The sequence below is a fragment of the Mesoplodon bidens genome, assembly GCF_964165515.1.
Source record: "Mesoplodon bidens genome assembly, chromosome: 3".
In the NCBI taxonomy this organism is placed as follows: domain Eukaryota; kingdom Metazoa; phylum Chordata; class Mammalia; order Artiodactyla; family Ziphiidae; genus Mesoplodon; species Mesoplodon bidens.
The window spans coordinates 133639295-133658692 of record NC_138178.1 but is presented as its reverse complement, the minus strand read 5'-3'; the positions used below and the strand labels follow the sequence as shown (position 1 = coordinate 133658692).

General features: G+C 41.5%; 1 protein-coding gene across 1 annotated transcript in view; it reads right to left on the bottom strand.

The window, feature by feature from the left end:
- The window catches only part of PELI2 (pellino E3 ubiquitin protein ligase family member 2), a 201569-nt gene that overhangs the window by 141061 nt on the left and 41110 nt on the right, over nucleotides 1–19398 (bottom strand). The window contains exon 2 of the mRNA XM_081227684.1: nucleotides 7845–7974. Coding sequence (XP_081083810.1) covers nucleotides 7845–7974 — 130 coding nt within the window. The remainder of the gene's footprint in view (nucleotides 1–7844; nucleotides 7975–19398) is intronic.

Genomic DNA, 19398 nt, shown 5'->3' with positions numbered 1-19398 from the left:
GAATTCTATCAGACATTGAGAGAAGAGCTAACACCTATCCTTCTCAAAGTCCTCCAAAATATAGCAGATGGAGGAAGACTCCCAAACTCATTCTATGAGGTCACCATCACTCTGATACCAAAACCAGACAAAGATGTCACAAAGAAAGAAAACTACAGGCCAATATCACTGATGAACATAGATGCAAAAATCCTCAACAAAATACTAGCAAACAGAATCCAACAGCATATTAAAAGGATCATACACTATGATCAAGTGGGGTTCATCCGAGGAATGCAAGGATTCTTCAATATATGCAAATCAATCAACGTGATACACCATATTAAGAAACTGAAGGAGAAAAACCATATGATCATCTCAATAGATGCAGAGAATGCTTTCGACAAAATTCAACACCCATTTATCATAAAAACCCTCCAGAAAGTAGGCATAGAGGGAACTTTCCTCAACATAATAAAGGTCATATAAGACAAACCCACAGCCAACATCATCCTCAATGGTGAAAAACTGAAACCATCCACTAAGATCAGGAACAAGACAAGGTGTCCCACTCTCACCACTATTACTCAACATAGTTTTGGAAGTTTTAGCCACAGCAATCAGAGAAGAAAAGGAAATAAAAGGAATCCAAATCGGAAAAGAAGAAGTAAAGCTGTCACTGTTTGCAGATGACATGATACTATACATAGAGAATCCTAAAGATGCTACCAGAAAACTACTAGAGCTAATCAATGAACTTGGTAAAGTAGCAGGGTACAAAATTAATGCACAGAAATCTCTGGCATTCCTATACACTAATGATGAAAAATCTGAAAGTGAAATCAAGAAAACACTCCCATTTACCATTGCAACAAAAAGAATAAAATATCTAGGAATAAACCTACCTAAGGAGACAAAAGACCTGTATGCAGAAAGTTATAAGACACTGATGAAAGAAATTAAAGATGATAGAAATAGATGGAGAGATATACCATGTTCTTGGACTGGAAGAATCAACATTGTGAAAATGACTCTACTACCCAAAGCAATCTACAGATTCAATGCAATCCCTATCAAACTACCACTGGCATTTTGCACAGAACAAGAACAACAAATTTCACAATTTGTATGGAAACACAAAAGACCCCAAATAGCCAAAGCAATCTTGAGAAAGAAAAATGGAGCTGTAGGAAACAGGCTTCCAGACTTCAGACTATACTACAAAGCTACAGTAATCAAGACAGTATGGTACTGGCACAGAAAGAGAAATATAGATCAGTGGAACAGCATAGAAAGCCCAGAGATAAACCCACGTACATATGGTCACCTTATCTTTCGTAAAGGAGGCAGGAATGTACAGTGGAGAAAGGACAGCCTCTTCAATAAGTGGTACTGGGAAAACTGGACAGCTACATGGTAAAGAATGAAATTAGAACATTCCCTAACACCATACACAAAAATAAGCTCAAAATGAATTAAAGACCTAAATGTAAGGCCAGACACCATCAAACTCTTAAAGGAAAACATAGGCAGAACACTCTATGACATAAATCACAGCAAGATCCTTTTTGGCCCACCTCCTAGAGAAATGGAAATAAAAATAAACAATGGGAGCTAATGAAACTTAGAAGCTTTTGCACAACAAAGGAAACCATAAAGAAGATGAAAAGACCACCCTCCGAGTGGGAGAAAATATTTGCACATGAAGCAACTGACAAGGATTAATCTCCAAAATTTCCAAGCACCTCATGCAGCTTATTATTAAAAAAACAAAGAACCCAATCCAAAAATGGGCATAAGACCTAAATAGACATTTCTCCAAAGAAGATATACAGATTGCCAGCAAACACATGAAAGGATGCTCAACATCACTAATCATTAGAGAAACACAAATCAAAACTACAATGAGGTATCACCTCACACTGGTCAGAATGGCCATCATCAAAAAATCTACAAACAGTAAATGCTGGAGAGGTTGTAGAGAAAACGGAACCCTTTTTCAGTGTTGGTGGGAATGTAAACTGATACAGCCACTATGGAGAACAGTATGGAGGTTCCTTAAAAAGGTAAAAATAGAACTACCATACGACCCAGCAATCCCACTACTGGGCATATACCCTCAGAAAACCATTATTCAAAACGAGTCATGCACCAAAATGTTCACTGCAGCTCTATTTACAATAGCCAGGACATGGAAGCAACCAAAGTGTCCATCAACAGATGAATGGATAAAGAAGATGTGGCACATATATACAATGGAATATTACTCAGCCATAAAAAGGAACGAAACTGAGTTATTTGTAGTGAGGTGGATGGACCTAGAGACTGTCATACAGAGTGAAGTAAGTCAGAAAGAGAAAAACAAATACCGTATGTGAACACATATATATGGAATCTAAAGAACAAAATAAAAGTTCATGAAGAACCTAGGGGCAGGACAGGAATAAAGACGCAGACGTAGAGAATGGACTTGAGGATACAGGGAGGGGGAAGCGTAAGCTGCAACAAAGTGAGAGAGTGGCATGGACATATATACACTACCAAATGTAAAATAGATAGCTAGTGGGAAGCAGCCGCATAGCACAGGGAGATCAACTTGGTGCTTTGTGACCACCTAGAGGGGTGGGATAGGGAGGGTGGGAGGGAGGGAGATGCAAGAGGGAAGAGGTATGGGGACATATGTATATGTATAACTGATTCACTTTGTTATACAGCAGAAAGTAACACACCATTGTAAAGCAATTATACTCCAATAAAGATGTTAAAAAGAAAAAAAAAAGCTGTAACAATTTAAAAACCGAGGATAATAATAAACAGATGATTTTTTGCAAGACCAGAGGCTCCAGCTTCACAATGAATGTGCAGTGGAGATATGCCACCACTGTATCTAAGAGCCAGGCTGGACAGACAGACAGTGAGTGCTACAAAAATAGACCCCACTAAAGTCTGCAAAATTAGCTTGAACTAATGAGTTCACACTGAAACTTGTATTATTAGTTTTTACCACTTCTCCCAGTTACTGTTACATTATTCACTGACTGATAAGGAAGAGTTTTAATATCTCGTCAAGCAGTAGAGCCATCCCAGTGCGAACAGCTTAAGAGCAGTCCTGGTTGTAACAACCATATTAAATAGCCCCAATTTTTCTCTGAACTGTCACTCCTAGACCACTGATATTTTCCATTCTGAAATACTGCCAACTGGAACAAAGTGATATTCAATTACTTCTTAAAAGTAGAAATACCCAAAAAAGGAGATTTCAATAAAGCACAATCTAAGAAGGGAAAACCATGATGAAGAGTTTTCCACAGTAATGTTGCTAAATTTAAACCACGTTACCAGCAAAATACTTACTCATCAGGCACCATCACCATCCCCACCACAACCATCTACTGTTTATCAGTTAAATAGAGCAAAATCGTGGCCCCACATCATTAAAAAGTAAATGAACAAGCATAAATCGACTTAAATTCCAGTCATATTCTGCCACTCCCTCTGCTAAAACACCCTTCAATGTTTCTCCTTGGAAAAAATCCAAATTCTCCAAGCAGGACCCCAAGAGCTCTAGACCTCCCTGCTTGCCTGGCTAACTCCTCTTTACCCTTCAGCTGGCAGCTCACAGGCCACTTCCTCAGAGATCCTCCCCCTTCCACCCAGACTAAACTCTGTGCCTCCTCTTCTCATAGCGCCTTATTCTTTTTCCGCATCATGCTTTTCAAAATATTCAGATAAATGTGTATCCACGTGATTACTTATTGCTTGCCTACTCACGCGACGATTAGCTCCACGTGGACATGTTTTGGTCCCTATAGTATATCCAGTACCTAGCATGATGGCTGGCCACAGAAAAGGACTAGATAAATATACGTGGATGAATAAATTGCTAAATGCCCTATATCTATGTAATAGACCTGCTAAAAGTAAAACAGGGCTTCAGGTTTTTCTTTTAACACCTTATATAACGGGAGAAATATCTTTGAGTATTACTATTTCAAGAGCAAATATGCACACAGATGAAGATTACACAAGTCGTGATTACACAAATAGCAATTACACAACCATGGCACATACTTGCCACCCTCATCTGACTTAGCTTGGACACGGGGACGCGTGGAAGACTAAGAGGGCCCATTTCCCAGCTGCCACTGCCATCAGCAGAGGGGTCTCCCTGGTCTGCCCCCAGACTGTGGGGCAGAGGGAAGAAAAAGCACAGTCAGGGGCCAAGCACTCCAGTTCTAACGATGGTAACCATGCCACCCTTCCAGAGCCCCCTTGCACAACTCCAATCAAAGATGACCCTTTCATTACCAATACTGCAGAATCACAAATTTCACAGGAAAGCACTGCTGGTTCCGGTCAAACAGCCTCTGCCAAGGACTACCACACACCCTGGCCTTCTGATGGGAAATAGGGTGAGAGAAAGAAGATGAGAAAAACAATCTGGCAGGGCCTGGGAAGGGCCCAGAGCCAGGGACGCACAAAGAAGGGTGAGAAAGGGAATCTGGGGTGAAGTTAACACATAACTGGAAGAGCCAAGTGGGTTAACAATCGTGGCAAATAAGGACAGGCTAAAGGGCCGGATGCTCTGATGAAATCTGATAAGGAGAGTATATGTGTACACGAGTAGAATGAACTGGAGGTTATGGTAACTTACAAGTGACAATGGGCTATAATGTCCACTGTATCTGTGGGAAATGTGGAACAGAAGTGACAATCCTTGAAATTGAAAGAGTTACAGCAGCATGCACCATGGATGCTCATGTTCGGCTGAATACAGCCTGGGGAGTCACAGAGACTAAGGTGGGGATGGAGTCAGCAAAATATGCAGAAGGGTGATCTATAGGTCAGTGAGGGCAGGAGGCAGGGGAAGAGACAGCTTAGATGAATAATGTAGGGTTACAAAAGAAGAGCCTGAAATGGAAACAAAATGAAATCATTTCTAATGCCATGAACTGGAAAAGATGGAAAAAGAACATACTAGTGAAACACCAGGATTCAGTTAAGGTGAGGTAGTAGAAGGAGCATTTGAAGAAAAGGTTAAATACCTAAGAGACTTTGTCTAGGGGGCCAGCAGAGCAGGTGGCAGCAGGAGCGGTCGGGCAACACGGGCAACACGGTCCGGGGATGGGAGTTTGAGGCGGAACAGGAGGAGGGAGGGATCTGTGACTAAGGTGCTAGGTTCAGGTAGGATGACATACTATGCACAAGGCCCCCAACATACAGGTACCAAGATAAATAAGAGAAAGGCGATATGGGGTAGGTGATCAGCTCACAATAAATATGTCTGGTCCACTCATCTCCCCTGGACATGGTTGACTGACCCTGTATGGGTCTATCAGATTCTCTTTCCTGAAAATTAAAAACCTTTCAAAGTGATTGAAGGTAGTTGGAGCCACTTTATAACACCCTGGAAAGAATATCTATGTTAACTCCTGTGGATACTCTGGTTCTCTTCTCTCACAAAACCTGGTTACTCAAATTGTCCCCCGATTCTGAGAGCTGTGCCTACCCTAACCTTTAATAATGTCTCCATGTTTGCTTTGTTTGTTTTAGCCAGAATCATTTCTGTTGCTTAAAACCAAAGTATCTTTCCTGATTTAACATGGCTTCTGCCCATAGCTAACTCATTTTATAAATGAGGAAACAGAGGCCCTGAGAATGTATTTTTTTTTTACAGGTTATAAGACCAAAACCTGGGACTTCCCTGGTGGCACAGTGGTTAAGAATCCACCTGCCAGTGCAGGGGACATGGGTTTGAGCCCTGGTCCGGAAAGATCCCACATGCCACAGAGCAACTAAGCCCGTGCACCACAGCTACTAAGCCTGTGCTCTAGAGCCCACGAGCCACAACTACTGAAGCCTGCACGCCTAGAGCCCGTGCTCCGCAACAAGAGAAGCCACCACAATGAGAAGCCCGCGCACCACAACGAAGAGCAGCCCCCGCTGGCTACAACTAGAGAAAGCCTGCGTGCAGCAGCAAAGACCCAACACAGCCAAAAATAAACAAATAAATTTATTTTTTAAAAAAAGACCAAAACCCAATTGTCCCTACTATACTACTCTCAGTGATTTTTTTTTAAACAGATTTAGACAGACAGCTTCCAAAAGACTTATAATCCAAATAACATCAGATAAAATCTAGGTATAAAGGTAAAATAGAAAAAGCTAAAACTGGAGCAGATGGAGGTGGCTAATGAGTCTGGAAGAGCCACGATCTTCTAATAGTAGCTAGTGGAGGATATAGTTCATATTCTATTGTAACATGAAGCCTGTGTAATGGAAGATTTCTATAAACTTTTTTTTAAAATATCTGAAGCCATTGTATTAATATAAAATTTGGATTAAAGAAAAAGTAAATGTAAAAAGGTATAGAGCCAGAGAAAGGAAAGATAAATATCAACATATAGACAAAATTATAAAGACCGTGTCTATAATATCAGAATATTTTTGGCATCATCACATGCTTAAAAACATTTGTCTTGGTATCCTTCCCCTCCAAATATTTTTGGGCTATAAAACATTTCTCATACTTCCTTGACCTTCCAAGATTCTGTGGCCATTTCACTTCCTCCTTTTCTCAGAATCTTTGTAAGGCTGATTTCCTTTGTTTACCCTATCAGGTGTTCTTTCCTTCCTAAAACTTGCACCTTATTTCCCTTTTTCTAGCTTAAAACTTGGCCACTATGTATTATTCTTTCCTGCTTCCCTGGTGTTTGATATTTTCTCATCTAACCATTCCCTCCCTAATACAAGACAATCTGAATTGGCACATTCTCACAAACTTTTTCCGTGGCACTGCTTCAGAAAGAACAACAGGAACTTTTTATAAAAAAGTTAACAGAGGTGATCTGTTGCTAAGACTGAGTATAAATACCACATATGCTTCCATGAAGCTGTTCATTTCTCTTTGAACCATGGGTTTTCAGTAAAAAATGGGAAGCAAGTCTCTTATTTATTCCACATGGTCCAAACCTACTATGATAAACAAACATGTAGAGCCAGTGCTCCATATGAAATACCTCAGGTAAATATAATTATTTTATAAAAAGAAAACTATATTACACATTAAGTAATGTATTTAATTAAAAGATAATCTAATAGACTATATCAGCCAGAATGGAAATTCAGGGTTCCCCTCCACTTATATATCAAAGAACAAATGAAATAATCATAAAAAAATGAACATTTTATATACTTCAAACTTACAAGAGGATTATGTATCAGACTTCTTATAGCACTTAGTTCTGTTTACTTCCAATCTTTCTAATAATTACACAAATTCAATTCCATGTACATGTAGATTATGTGAAAACACCCACTCCTTAAGTAACAGAAGGGAAACAGTAAATCTTAGTGAGGTTTATATCAAAATTTAACATAAAAACTCTCTTCAGGATAAAGAACATCATTTATCTTTCAACCATAACTATTCTAAATTGATAATATGCTGATTCCACTATATCCTAAATCAGTGGTTCATTATGGGGTGAGGACTGGGGGACAGACGGGAGGGGCAGGGAGGGGCGGGAGGGGCAGGAGGGGCAGGGGTGGGCAGGGAGGGGAGGGGCCGGAGGGGTGGGGTGGGAGGGAAGGGGACATGTGGCAAGCCCTGGAGCTACTTTTGGTTGTCTCCATGGTGGCGGCAGTTGGGGGTGGGCGGGCTGAGGTGCTACTGGCATCTAGTGGGCAGAGGCCAGGGATGCTGCGAAACATACAATGCACAGGACAGCCCCTCACAACAAAGATTATCCAGCTCAAATGGTTGAGAAACTGTCCCACAGAGAAATGAGACGTAAAGGGAAGAGCAGCTGATCAGGAGTAACCATGAGTCACCGCCGGCCCTCTCCGTTTCAAGGAGCCCCTACCTTGGATGCCTGCGGCGTGGATATCACATGGACCGTGCTGGGTTTGACTCCGTTAGCCTTCGGCCGCTTGTACAGAGCAAATCTGCTTTTCCTCCGGCCTCTGTCTCCATTAGGTAAAGCACCATTGTACCTATAAACAGAGATGAGAGGGTTCATTTATTTGTAGATTTTAAAGGCATTAAGAATAAAAGTTCGATGGCCTAAGGGAAAAGACAGGAATGCTCACAAAGACTTGCCCACTAACCGCCCCACCAAAGGGACACAAAACAGACGGTTCACAGACTTCAGCTATAATGAAATTCAAATCACTTCCAGAAACTTAATTTGAGTGATGTACAAAGTAATTACAGGTTTCCTATTCTATAAAGTCAGACTCTTCAAATCTTTTCAGAAGAGACCGAGTATAAAATAAGCAAATGAAAATTCTGCAGAGGCCGTATTAGTGCTGGCTCAACTCAGCAAGCGCCGTCCTAATGGGCCCTGGAGAAACACTCAAGAAATATTTTTAAATGAACTAGTTAGAAACTAGCATTCTAATTAAACCTCATCTCTCACTCGCAAATCATGTTAATGTCTGTAGGATCTTTATTTGTAAGACCCAATTTAGTTACTTGCATTCTTAAAAGTTCGGAATTCTCTACCTTCATTCCCATTGCTATTTGAACCCTATACTGTCAGGTTAGCAAAAACTAGCCTGCAAAATTAAACATAAAGTTTGACTCTACAAGAAGGTTGACCATTAAAAAGCCCAAAGGTAAAAAAGATGAGTTTTAGTCCACAAACTAACAAATATCTCTAAAAGTCACCTGGAAAACACTACTGTCCTTAAGCAGATTTCCTGAATTAATACCTTAAGTCGGTACCAGTGTTTAAAAGAAATGCAGGATTGCAGGAGGGTTTCCGTTTTCACCTGTATTTTCTAACTCTGGATTAAGGGTCCCTGTACGTTCTGATCGCTTCTCATGCTGCCACACTGCCATGTCTATTCTCCAACTCCCTCTTGGCGGAAGTTCTTTTCAAGAAGAGAACCGAAAGAAGGAAGGGAATTGTTTCAAATTTGTGTGGATAAACATAACAGCTCCAAGGCTCCCTCGGAGCACCAAAGTCAGGGGCAGTGCCTGTGGTGTGGTGGCTCCACCCTCTCCTGTAAGTCCTGCCTTTGCCACTTGTCCGTCAATCCCAGAGATCATGGTGGCCAGTATGGCAAAGGGGACACAAGGCCCACTGAGAACAGTGAAAGTCAGAACAAGGGGTTTGTGGTGTTTGTTTTACAATTCAGTAGCTATAGTATGACAATGGATTTAAATTATCACCAGAAATTATTCCTGCTGTGTTTTTAATGTCTCCATTTCCATCACAAAGGAACGTCAGCAACAAGAAAATGTCTCTAGAATACAAAAATAATTTGTTTCAAGTCTTATTCCTCTCCTTTTTCTGAGGCAAGATCAGAATAATGTGCATTGTTTTCTTAAACATATCTGTGATCACTACTACAAAGAACATAACCATGAGTAGACAACCATTATAAACTCACTTTGTCTTAATATATTTCCATGTCACTTAAACCAAGATGAGCATCCTGTATTAAGAAAAACATACGCGAAACAATCAAAGGCAGGGCTCTAAACAATTTAGAGGGACATTTTCACCACTGTGGCCTAGAGGCAATTGGTACAAGATCTGGCAAGGTTCGTTGTGACCCTCACACTTGCCCAGCTCTCCGCTGCATCTTACTCTCAACTATATACTACTGGTCAAGGATATCGATCCTAGTAAGAGCACGGCAGATGCTTTTGAAGAGATCTGCTCACCATGACATCCCTTCTCAGGAATCCAGCCCTGAACACCGAAGGGGAGCCCCGGCATCATGTCTGAATGAAACGGCCAGGCCAGCATCCTCCCACCACCCTGGAGCTGAATAGCTGGAGGCAGACATCCGGCCCGAGCTGGCCAATGACATTCTCATCCCGGAAAACGCAAAGCCGGACGAGAGACAACTGCCAGTCTGCGTGGGTGGCCAGAGCTGCAAGCTGGAAGCACGGGAGCTGTGGGGATGTCACAGTCTGTTCCGTGATGAAGCAGCAGAGAAGTGAGGAGTGAAGCAGATGAACAGAGACAAGCAACAAAGAGATGGAAAGGGCGTCCTTAAGGGCTTCTATTGGCCCAGATGTACTCTGACCCTTGTTGGTGAAATTCTTTTTAGTTTCAGCTAACTCAGGTTGGTTTCTGCTACTTGCAACCCCAAAGCCATATCTAATAGAAAGGTGAAAACACAAAAACCAGAAATGTCACCTTAACATATGCAAAAACATTTTCATTTCAACTGCCTGAGCAGAGATGCACAGATATTTCAGGTTAAGCAAATATGCCAGTCCACTTAATATGCCTGCTTACTTAATACATCTACATGACACCCAGTGAAAAATCGTGCTGGAAAGAATTAAGGTAAGAGTGGAGAAAACGGTGTCACGATGAGAAAAGTTTCGAATCAGGTTAAGCTACATGGTCATTCATTCAATATTTATAATGCCAAGTACTAGAGCTGCAATGACGAATATCAACCAACCCGTGTTCAGAGCTCTCCACTTAAAAGCTGAGAAAGACATAAAAACAAGCGTGATAAAACACTTGTGCAACAAGATGCACCAGTCATTCAAAGCACGTGGGAAGAGCCATATCGGAAGCCTTCACAGAGGAGATAGTGTGAACTTTCTTGAAATCTGAACAAGATGACTAAATGGGGAATGCAGGGCAATCGTATGTACAAAGGCAAGGAGTGGTTCAGAACTGTGGGAGCGTAGAGTTCAAGAGGAGAGACGCAGAGGGCTAAGAGGGTAAAAGGTGGGCAGGGCCCAGATTACAACCCCCTGATACTCCATGACAAGGGGCATGGCCTTTTACCCTAAGAAGAATGGGAGTTGGTAAGATGTAAGCAAAGGACTAACATAATTGCATATAAAGTAATCACGAGGGCAGCACCATGCAAGATGCTCATCCGGATTAGAGTCAGGATGACTAGATGGAAGAACTATACTAACCGGAGGAGGAACGTAGTGGGTGGCCCTCAGAAAGACAGGTCCATGTCCCAGAACCTGTGAAAGTGACCTTACTTGGAAAAAGAGTCTCTGCAGATGTAGTTAGGGATCTGGAGATGAGATCATCCTGGATTGCTGGGGGCCCTAAATCCAGTGACAAATGCCTTTAGGAGACACACACAGGGAAAGAGAGGAGACGACCAGGTGAAGATGGAGGCAGAGACTGGAGTTAGACGATCACAGGCCAAGGAAAGCCTGGAGCCACCACAAGCGGGAAGAGGCAAAGGAGAACCCTCCCCCAAGGCCTTCAGAGGCAGCACGGCCTTGCGGACACCTTGATTCCAAGACGTGAGGCCTCCAGAACCGTGGGAGAACAAATTCTGCTGAGAGTTGTTTTCAATGCCAGATGAACATGAGAATTACCAGGGAAGCTTCATAAAAATATGCTTGCCTAGGGCTTCCCTGGTGGCGCAGTGGTTGAGAGTCTGCCTGCCGATGCAGGGGGCGCGGGTTTGTGCCCCGGTCTGGGAGGATCCCGCGTGCCGCGGAGCGGCTGGGCCCGTGAGCTGTGGCCGCTGGGCCTGTGCGTCCGGGGCCTGTGCTCCGCAATGCGGGAGACCGCAACAGTGAGAGGCCCGCGTATCGCAAAAAACAAAAAAACAAAAAACAAACAAACAAACAAAATATATGCTTGCCTAAGTCTCAAGAGATGCTGATTCAGTAGCTCTGGGACAGAACTGTTCCACAGGTGATGCTTACTTGCAGCTACAGTTGAGGACCCTGGTTTTAAAGGCAAAAAATCAATAGTATTTGGTGACCTATGATGTGGCCGCACCAAGTGAGGGACAGAGAAAGGGAATATCACATAGGCTCCCGGCCAAGGCCAAGGCGACGGCATTATTAGAAATAGGAATTACAGGGACATCCAGGGGAAGACATGTATGAGGCAAGAGAAATTATAAACTTGGGTGCCTGCACCATACAGGTGTGGAAGTTAAAATCATGAGAGCAAATGAGATTACTCAAGAAAATGTACAGAATAAAGTAAAGAAGGCAAGGACAGACCCTGGGAAAGATGACCATTTAAAGAAATAAACCGTAATTCACAGAACTATTCATCAAAAAAGTGACTTTCAACATATGTAAATTTCAAACAAAATAAATACCTTTTATATCTTCAAAAAAATAAAGAAATAAACCCTTCTTAGTCATAGGCAGAAGGACCAGGGCCAGTAGAAAGTTGCATTACCAAAGACAGGAGAAGAGAGAATTTTAACAGTGTTAAATCAGTTAAGAGGCCAGTCAGAAATGCGCAAGTATGATTTGGAAAAGAACAGGTCATTACTGACATCACCCACCTTCAGAGCAAACTAGCAATGCTCTCTCCTTCCCATCTTCTCATGGCCAAGAACCTCAAAAGAGGGCTCCACACCCACCGTCCGAATTCCCTACCTGTCGACTCTTCAGCCCACTATTGTTTGCTTCCAAATCTAAAGGTACATTTGCTCATAAAGGCAAAAAAGTGTTATTCCATGAAAGAGGGTCAGAATGCTGTCTGGCCCGGCAAGCTTTTCAGCCAGCAAGTTTGTAGAAATAAGATTTCCAAGTGCTGCGGGCATACCTGTCTCAGCTGCTAAACAAGGGTATTTTGATTCAAACACACAAGTTGCCTTTCAAGCTTCAAATTTTAAAAAAAATTCTGGAGACTAAAAACATCCACTTATTTAGTAAATGTGTGATGAAAATGTAGCTCTTCATATATGCAGGGCAAATAGGTGGTAAAGGTATTTGGAAGCTTCAGAGGACAATGAAAAACCCTTGTAAGAAACCTCACAAGGTAAGAAATGTTTTTCCTTGGTTTAAAATTCAGAGTTCACACATTAATTCTTTTTAGTAGCATTTGCTGTGCATTTACTATGTGCCAAGAAACCTTGTAAGGGAGGCTCCTCGTGGGCAGATAAGAGGCCTGAATGACTGGAACACGCATAAATTGCACGGCTGGGAAGGCACAGATAGGACTCAAATCTACATCTGGTTTTGTCTGACTCCATATTTCATACTCTTTCCAGTAGCCAACACTGACAATTTTTAAATTCAAGGCATTTCCTGGCAAACACCATAAAGATACATTCTTGAGAAGATGCCTGCCACCTAAAAAATGCATTTGTCAAAAAGAATTTTCTATAGGAAATAACAGCAAGAGAGGGCGTGCCAGGGGCTCCTAGCCACACTTCGGAGGCATCACATTTGATCTTAACCAGTCTGAACTCACAGAGCAGCACCTGTGTGGGCTACAGAAGTGAAGGCGTCATCAGCATCAAACGGCCACATTCCAGAGGCAGCCCAGCTTCCCATTACAGACTGAAGGCTCTGCCCTCCCTCGAAAGCAGTATCTCTGTCACCTGCACATATAAATCACAAGCAACTACTAGCTAAGACAGACTTTCCACTGCAGATGAACAGGCCGGGGACACTAGAGACAAGAGATGTGAAGGGCATTGGAGTCTGATAAACCCCTGCACCATGGCCCCCCGGTCTCGAGGAGTGCACATCAATTCACCACGATAGTGAATGCACTAACACACTGCTGCAACCGTGCATATGGAGATGCACGTAAACCAGTAAGTGCCTGACACTGGCTTTACATCATTACAGCCCGAACTCCTCATTATTTAAGCTATCAGATGCATCTGGACTTGCACTGCCCGACTGAACTCCATACATAAAGCCCAGGGACACAACAATATCTATTTTCCTGTGCCTAACAAATGCTGCGTATTGTACGGTTTCATAAAATAAATAGTAGACTTTCATTTCCAGCCAGAGAACTAACTATGGCAGCACCATTACAGTCTACTCCCTCTGGGGATAACCTGCTGCAGCTTTTTAAACATCAATTCATTTAGAAAATCTTTCTGGGCTTGGCCTCCCAATGAAAATTCTCAATGCCCCATTTCTGGTTGGAAATGGTCTCTGCTCCAAGTAGCTACTTCAGAGCTACTGAATATGAAAATATATTTATATATAAAATATGTAGATGCATATATTCATTCAAGATAGCATCAAGCGAAGTACATGGGGTGAGCCAGGCCCACGGCTGTGTGCTGAGGGGCTTAAGGATACGAGACATCCTGTCTCTTAATAGACTCAGTCAGGTGGAGAAGACAGATCAGGTGACAGATAGTTATAAAACAATACTGATAAGTGCTAATGAAAGTGAGTTAGAAAACACAATGGAAAAAGAAATCAGAACAGTAACTTTTGGATTACTTTAGGACACGGTGACAAGTCTTGGCATGCCCTACATGTGTGATTCAAGTCACGGAACCTTATTAATAGCCTTCTTCACCAACCCTGTGTGACACCACCAGTCGATCTCCCATTTATCTCACACCGTTTGGACTGGATGCTCTTTGAGGAGTTTCCCATTTCTTTGTGTACCTTCCCTTCACCTCTACGTGGTACCTTAAAACCAAGGAGGGGATCGATGAAACAGTCACCACATTAATATGGAAATAATAATAGTGGTGTAAGGGATCAAGAGAGGAATTCTAGCTCCAACTCTTTTCCTAGCTGGTGCTGTGAACTTACCTAAGATGGGACTGTTTCCTCAGCTACAAAGACAGCAACACAAAATAACAATTTCAAGTTTAAAAAGAGATTCCCAAACCTCTTTCAAACATTTCAATCTGATATGGACAGAGAAGGCATTTCATCCAACTCAAATACCAGGATCCTGTCTAAGAAGGGTGAAGGTTGTGGCTATTATTTTAACAACTGGCTTTGATCTGCTACCACACTTCCAAAGACCCCTCAAATCTTTATGGCAGTTGAGGTATGGCAGTTATAGCTACAGGTTGAAGTTTTCCTTATCTTGAGGTTTTTTAGCTTCCCCAGACCAAAATATTTCCCAAGGCAAAACATTAAAACATTCTTTCTTTCAGGAACGCAGTACTGCTCCCACACGCAGATTTTCAGCCATTCTTCCAGGATTTATACACCCACACACTCTCATCCAGCCCCACTACAGCAAAAGATACAGCATGAAGGCCAGAGGGAGACCCATCCTGGCTCTGCGTCCCATCCCATATTTGCACAAGTCCCTGAACATCTCAGAACCTCACTTTCCCTCCCCATGAAGTAGGAAGAAGGCCTAACATTCTACCACTTGGATTCTGGAGCAGCGTGGTGGTGGGAGATGAGAGCAAAGCTATCTGGAAAGGCCCTGACCCCAGCCTCATCAGCACCGCATCCACAATGACCAGGGCAGGGACTCTGTTCTCTTCTGCATTCATTCAACTCCTATGACTCTAAAGGCCACACTTCCCTACTTGCTTCTTCCTCCAACCAGCCCATACGAAAGCAAAGAGCATGGAAAGCAAATCCAGTCCACCTAAAACACAGAGGAACTGTTTATGAAAAGAAAAATATTTCTTATCTAATACTTAGCCATCTAGTTCTTTGAGGTCATTCTCCTTCCTTTTTCATCTCAAATTGGTACTGTCACTAAAAAACACAAGATAAAGTTTTTTTTACTGTATTGAATCTCTGATTTTTGAGCATTGCTGGGAGGCCAACAGTAGAGCGTTTTTACTGAATACTGGAAGGTATGCAAAACGTCAGGAATAGAAAAGGCTATTTATGTTACTCTTAAAACACTGACGACTAACGTCTTTTATTCTGCCGTTGGCGCCAACAGTCCAAAATATCTCTGATTAAATACATATTAATATAATATTAGTCATTTATGTCAAAGAATCTTTTTTACCCTATGGGTGAAAAATATTTTTCAAGTATTACCCTGCAGTAATTTTTGATTCCTAAAAGAGAAGATATCACACAAAGGGAAAAAGCCCAAGTATAGCAAGAAATGAATTTGATATAGTACAAGATTTGTACACAATTCACGAATCACGTAAAGACATCATTTTATCTTATTCCTGAATTAGTACCATCTTTTTCTTGGGCGGGGGGCGGTCTGAGTCATAGCTCTGCCATTAGTAGCTATGTGTTTTAACCTGTTTTTTAAATTGAAGTATAGTTACTTTACAATGTTGTGTTAGTTTCAGATGTACAGCAAAGTGATTCAGTTTCTTACACACACACACACACACACCTGTTCTTTTTCAGATTCTTTTCCATTACAGGTTATTATAAAATATTCAATATAGTTCCCAGTAGGTCCTTGTTATTTATTTTTGTGTATCTGTTAATCCCAAACTCCTAATTTATCTCCCCCCCAATTCCATAACCATAACCATAAGTTTGTTTCCTATGTCTGTGAGTCTATTTCTGTTTTATAAATAAGTTCATTTGCATCATTTTTTTAGATTCCACATATAAGTAATATCATATGATACTTATCTTTCTGTCTGACTTACTTCACTTAATATGATAATCTCTAGAATTAGTACCACTTTACACTCCACACTGCTTTACATAGTTCACCAATTAATAATTTTGAAAACCAAATTAAATCCCACACATTCCTTTTTTAATCACTCCAACATTTGCTTATTTTAGCTTCTCACCACCTAAATTAAGACAGGTATATAAATTGTATGTGGTAGACTGAAATACTGGTCACAGTTCTTCACTCCTCCCTGAAGACATGCCCTTTGACATGGCTTTATACCTCCAGTAAACTTCCTTGCCCTGGACTTTGGGTTGGACCATGTGACTTGCTTTAGCCAATGGGATTTTTTTTAAAAGTCCTACAGGATGAGTATACTTTATTTATTTATTTAATTTATTTTTTTGGCTGCGTTATGTCTTCTTTGCTGCACATGGGCTTTCTCTAGTTGTGGCAACTGGGGGCTACTCTTCGTTGCGGCACACAGGATTCTCATTGCAGTGGCTTCTCTTGTTGCGGAGCACAGTCTCTAGGCACACAGGCTTCAGTAGTTGTAGCTCGCGGGCTCTAGAGCACAGGCTCAGTAGTTGTGGCACGTGGGCTCAGTAGTTGTGGCTCACGGGCTCTAGAGTGCAGGCTCAGTAGTTGTGGCGCACGGGCTTAGTTGCTCCACAGAATGTGGGATCTTCCCGGACCAGGGATCGAACCCGTGTCTCCTGCATTGGCAGGCGGATTCTTAACCACTGCGCCACCAGGGAAAAAAAAAACAAGCAGGGGCATGCACTGTGGTTGGCGGTTGGGATTATCCTGTCATGGCCATAGGAAGAGTATGTCCCAGTCAACCTGCCGAGGAGGACGAGTGACAACGAGCCACATACATGCGATGCAAGCAAAGCCACTCCATCACAGCCTAGTGCAGAGCCACCTCAACAACCCACAGTCATGAGAACAAATGATTGTAGTTTCAAGTCGCTGAGTTTGGTGATGATTGGTCACACGGCATTATACGGCAAAAAGTAAATGAATTTCGAAAGCAAATTAACTTAAGTAGCTGCTTCAGTAGTCAAAAACTTTAGTGGACTAAAAACACAAAAATACAAAATATATACCCATTGAAAGTTTTATATAAAGAATACTCTTTCAATATGAAGGAAAAAGTCTAAAATTAGAGGTAATTCCAAATGTGTCGCTTTTTAAATTGGCTATAAAGAATGAGATTTTTAAAAAATGCATACTTCGGGCTTCCCTGGTGGCGCAGTGGTTGAGAGTCTGCCTGCTGATGCAGGGGACACGGGTTCGTGCCCCAGTCCGGGAAGATCCCACATGCAGCGGACTGGCTGGGCCCGTGAGCCATGGCTGCTGAGCCTGCATGTCCAGAGCCTGTGCTCCGCAACGGGAGAGGCCACAACAGTGAGAGGTCCGCGTACCGCAAAAAAAAAAAAAAAAATGCATACTTCTTCAAGAGGGAGACAAAATATCAAATTGGATGTCCTTTTCTTTTTCTTCAATAAATCATTATGTCAACTAAAATCGGTGGTCCCTCAAATAAGCTACATGATGTGTATGTAAAAAGGACTTACTCTCTAAAAGTCAAATTTTGACATAAAAGAATTAGGATAAAACTAACTATTTGGCAAAGCACTGATTTTTTTCAAACTGTTTACACACAACTTCTACTATAATAAGAGGCCTCTAAAAAGTGACCATCTCGGGCTTCCCTGGTGGCGCAGTGGTTGTGAGTCCGCCTGCCGATGCAGGGGATGCGGGTTCTTGCCCCGGTCTGGGAAGATCCCACATGCCGCGGAACGGCTGGGCCCGTGAGCCATGGCCGCTGAGCCTGCGTGTCCGGAGCCTGTGCTCCGCAACGGGAGAGGCCACAACAGTGAGAGGCCCGAGTACTGCAAAAACAAAAACAAACAAACAAAAAAAGTGAGCATCTCAAAGGATGCTCGAAAAGGAAGCATCTTAAACTAGCATTGGGCCCATCGTCTATTATGTACTAAGCTACAGGCATTTCAAATAAAGAACTTGATGGTACAAAGAAATTTGATTTCTTGCCTTAGTACTTACGTAAGTATTAAAGCTAGAAGTAGAAACTAGCAGTGGAATCTCTTCATAATTTATAACTTACATACTTATAACTTATTATAACTATTCCTAACTACTAAAATAATTCCTTCCAATCTCTTTTCCTTTTTTTAAATTTCATGGCATGCCTCTCTTACTACTCCTAAAAGGAATCACACTAATGTATGTCTTACTTTTACTAATGTTTGTTTACTTTAAACTTTGAGTATGCACAGTGAATTTTTAGAAATTCCTAGAAATACAGACATGCCAGAGCAAGCAAATCTAACTTTTGAACATTACTGGGCAATGCCCTGACAATTCCTTACTAAAGAGATATGTAATTGATATCGTATGCAAATTAAGTTCTCAGGATAATTTGTTATAAAATATATTAGCTTTATTCAATTACCCATGGCAGAATGGGGGAGGGTGATTTTATATCAAACATATAAATACTCTTTAATGAGCTACAAAGCATAAAGCCATTTGTGGCTTTACATCATGTACATTGATGCTACAAAGATTCACTCCCTTTCATATAACTTTTCTAAAGAAGACTGTTTTATTTCTAGAACATTTACACATAACTAATAGCTGAAACAAGATTAGAAAATATTAGAAATAAAAATGTGTACAAAAATCAAGTTTATTTCAAGAAATGGAAGCCTTCTCTAAAACCTCATTTTATAACAGCCCAGTAGTAGGTGAATCAGGTCAATTACACAAAAGGGCTTCTGAGCCTCTCTGTAGGAAATGACTTTCGTACAACCAACCCCTCAGTGCTACAGAAGCTTATTATCTAGAAGTTAATTTTGGTCTGGAGCATTAACCCAACAGCTGCAAAAGAAAAAAAAAATTCATATTCATCCTGAAAATATATTAACTTGTCAATTATCACAAATAATACCTGATTTTTAATGGATACTAGCAGGCAGTGAGCAGCCATGTGTATCACCTGAATTCAGGGAGAATCTCATCAAGAATTCAAGAACTGGAACACACCAGAGGTTCCCCCAACCCGTGCAACTTTCCCAATTTACCAATTATTGAATTATGAGAAGATTCTTAGGAAATTTCTAGCCATATTCAGAAAAGC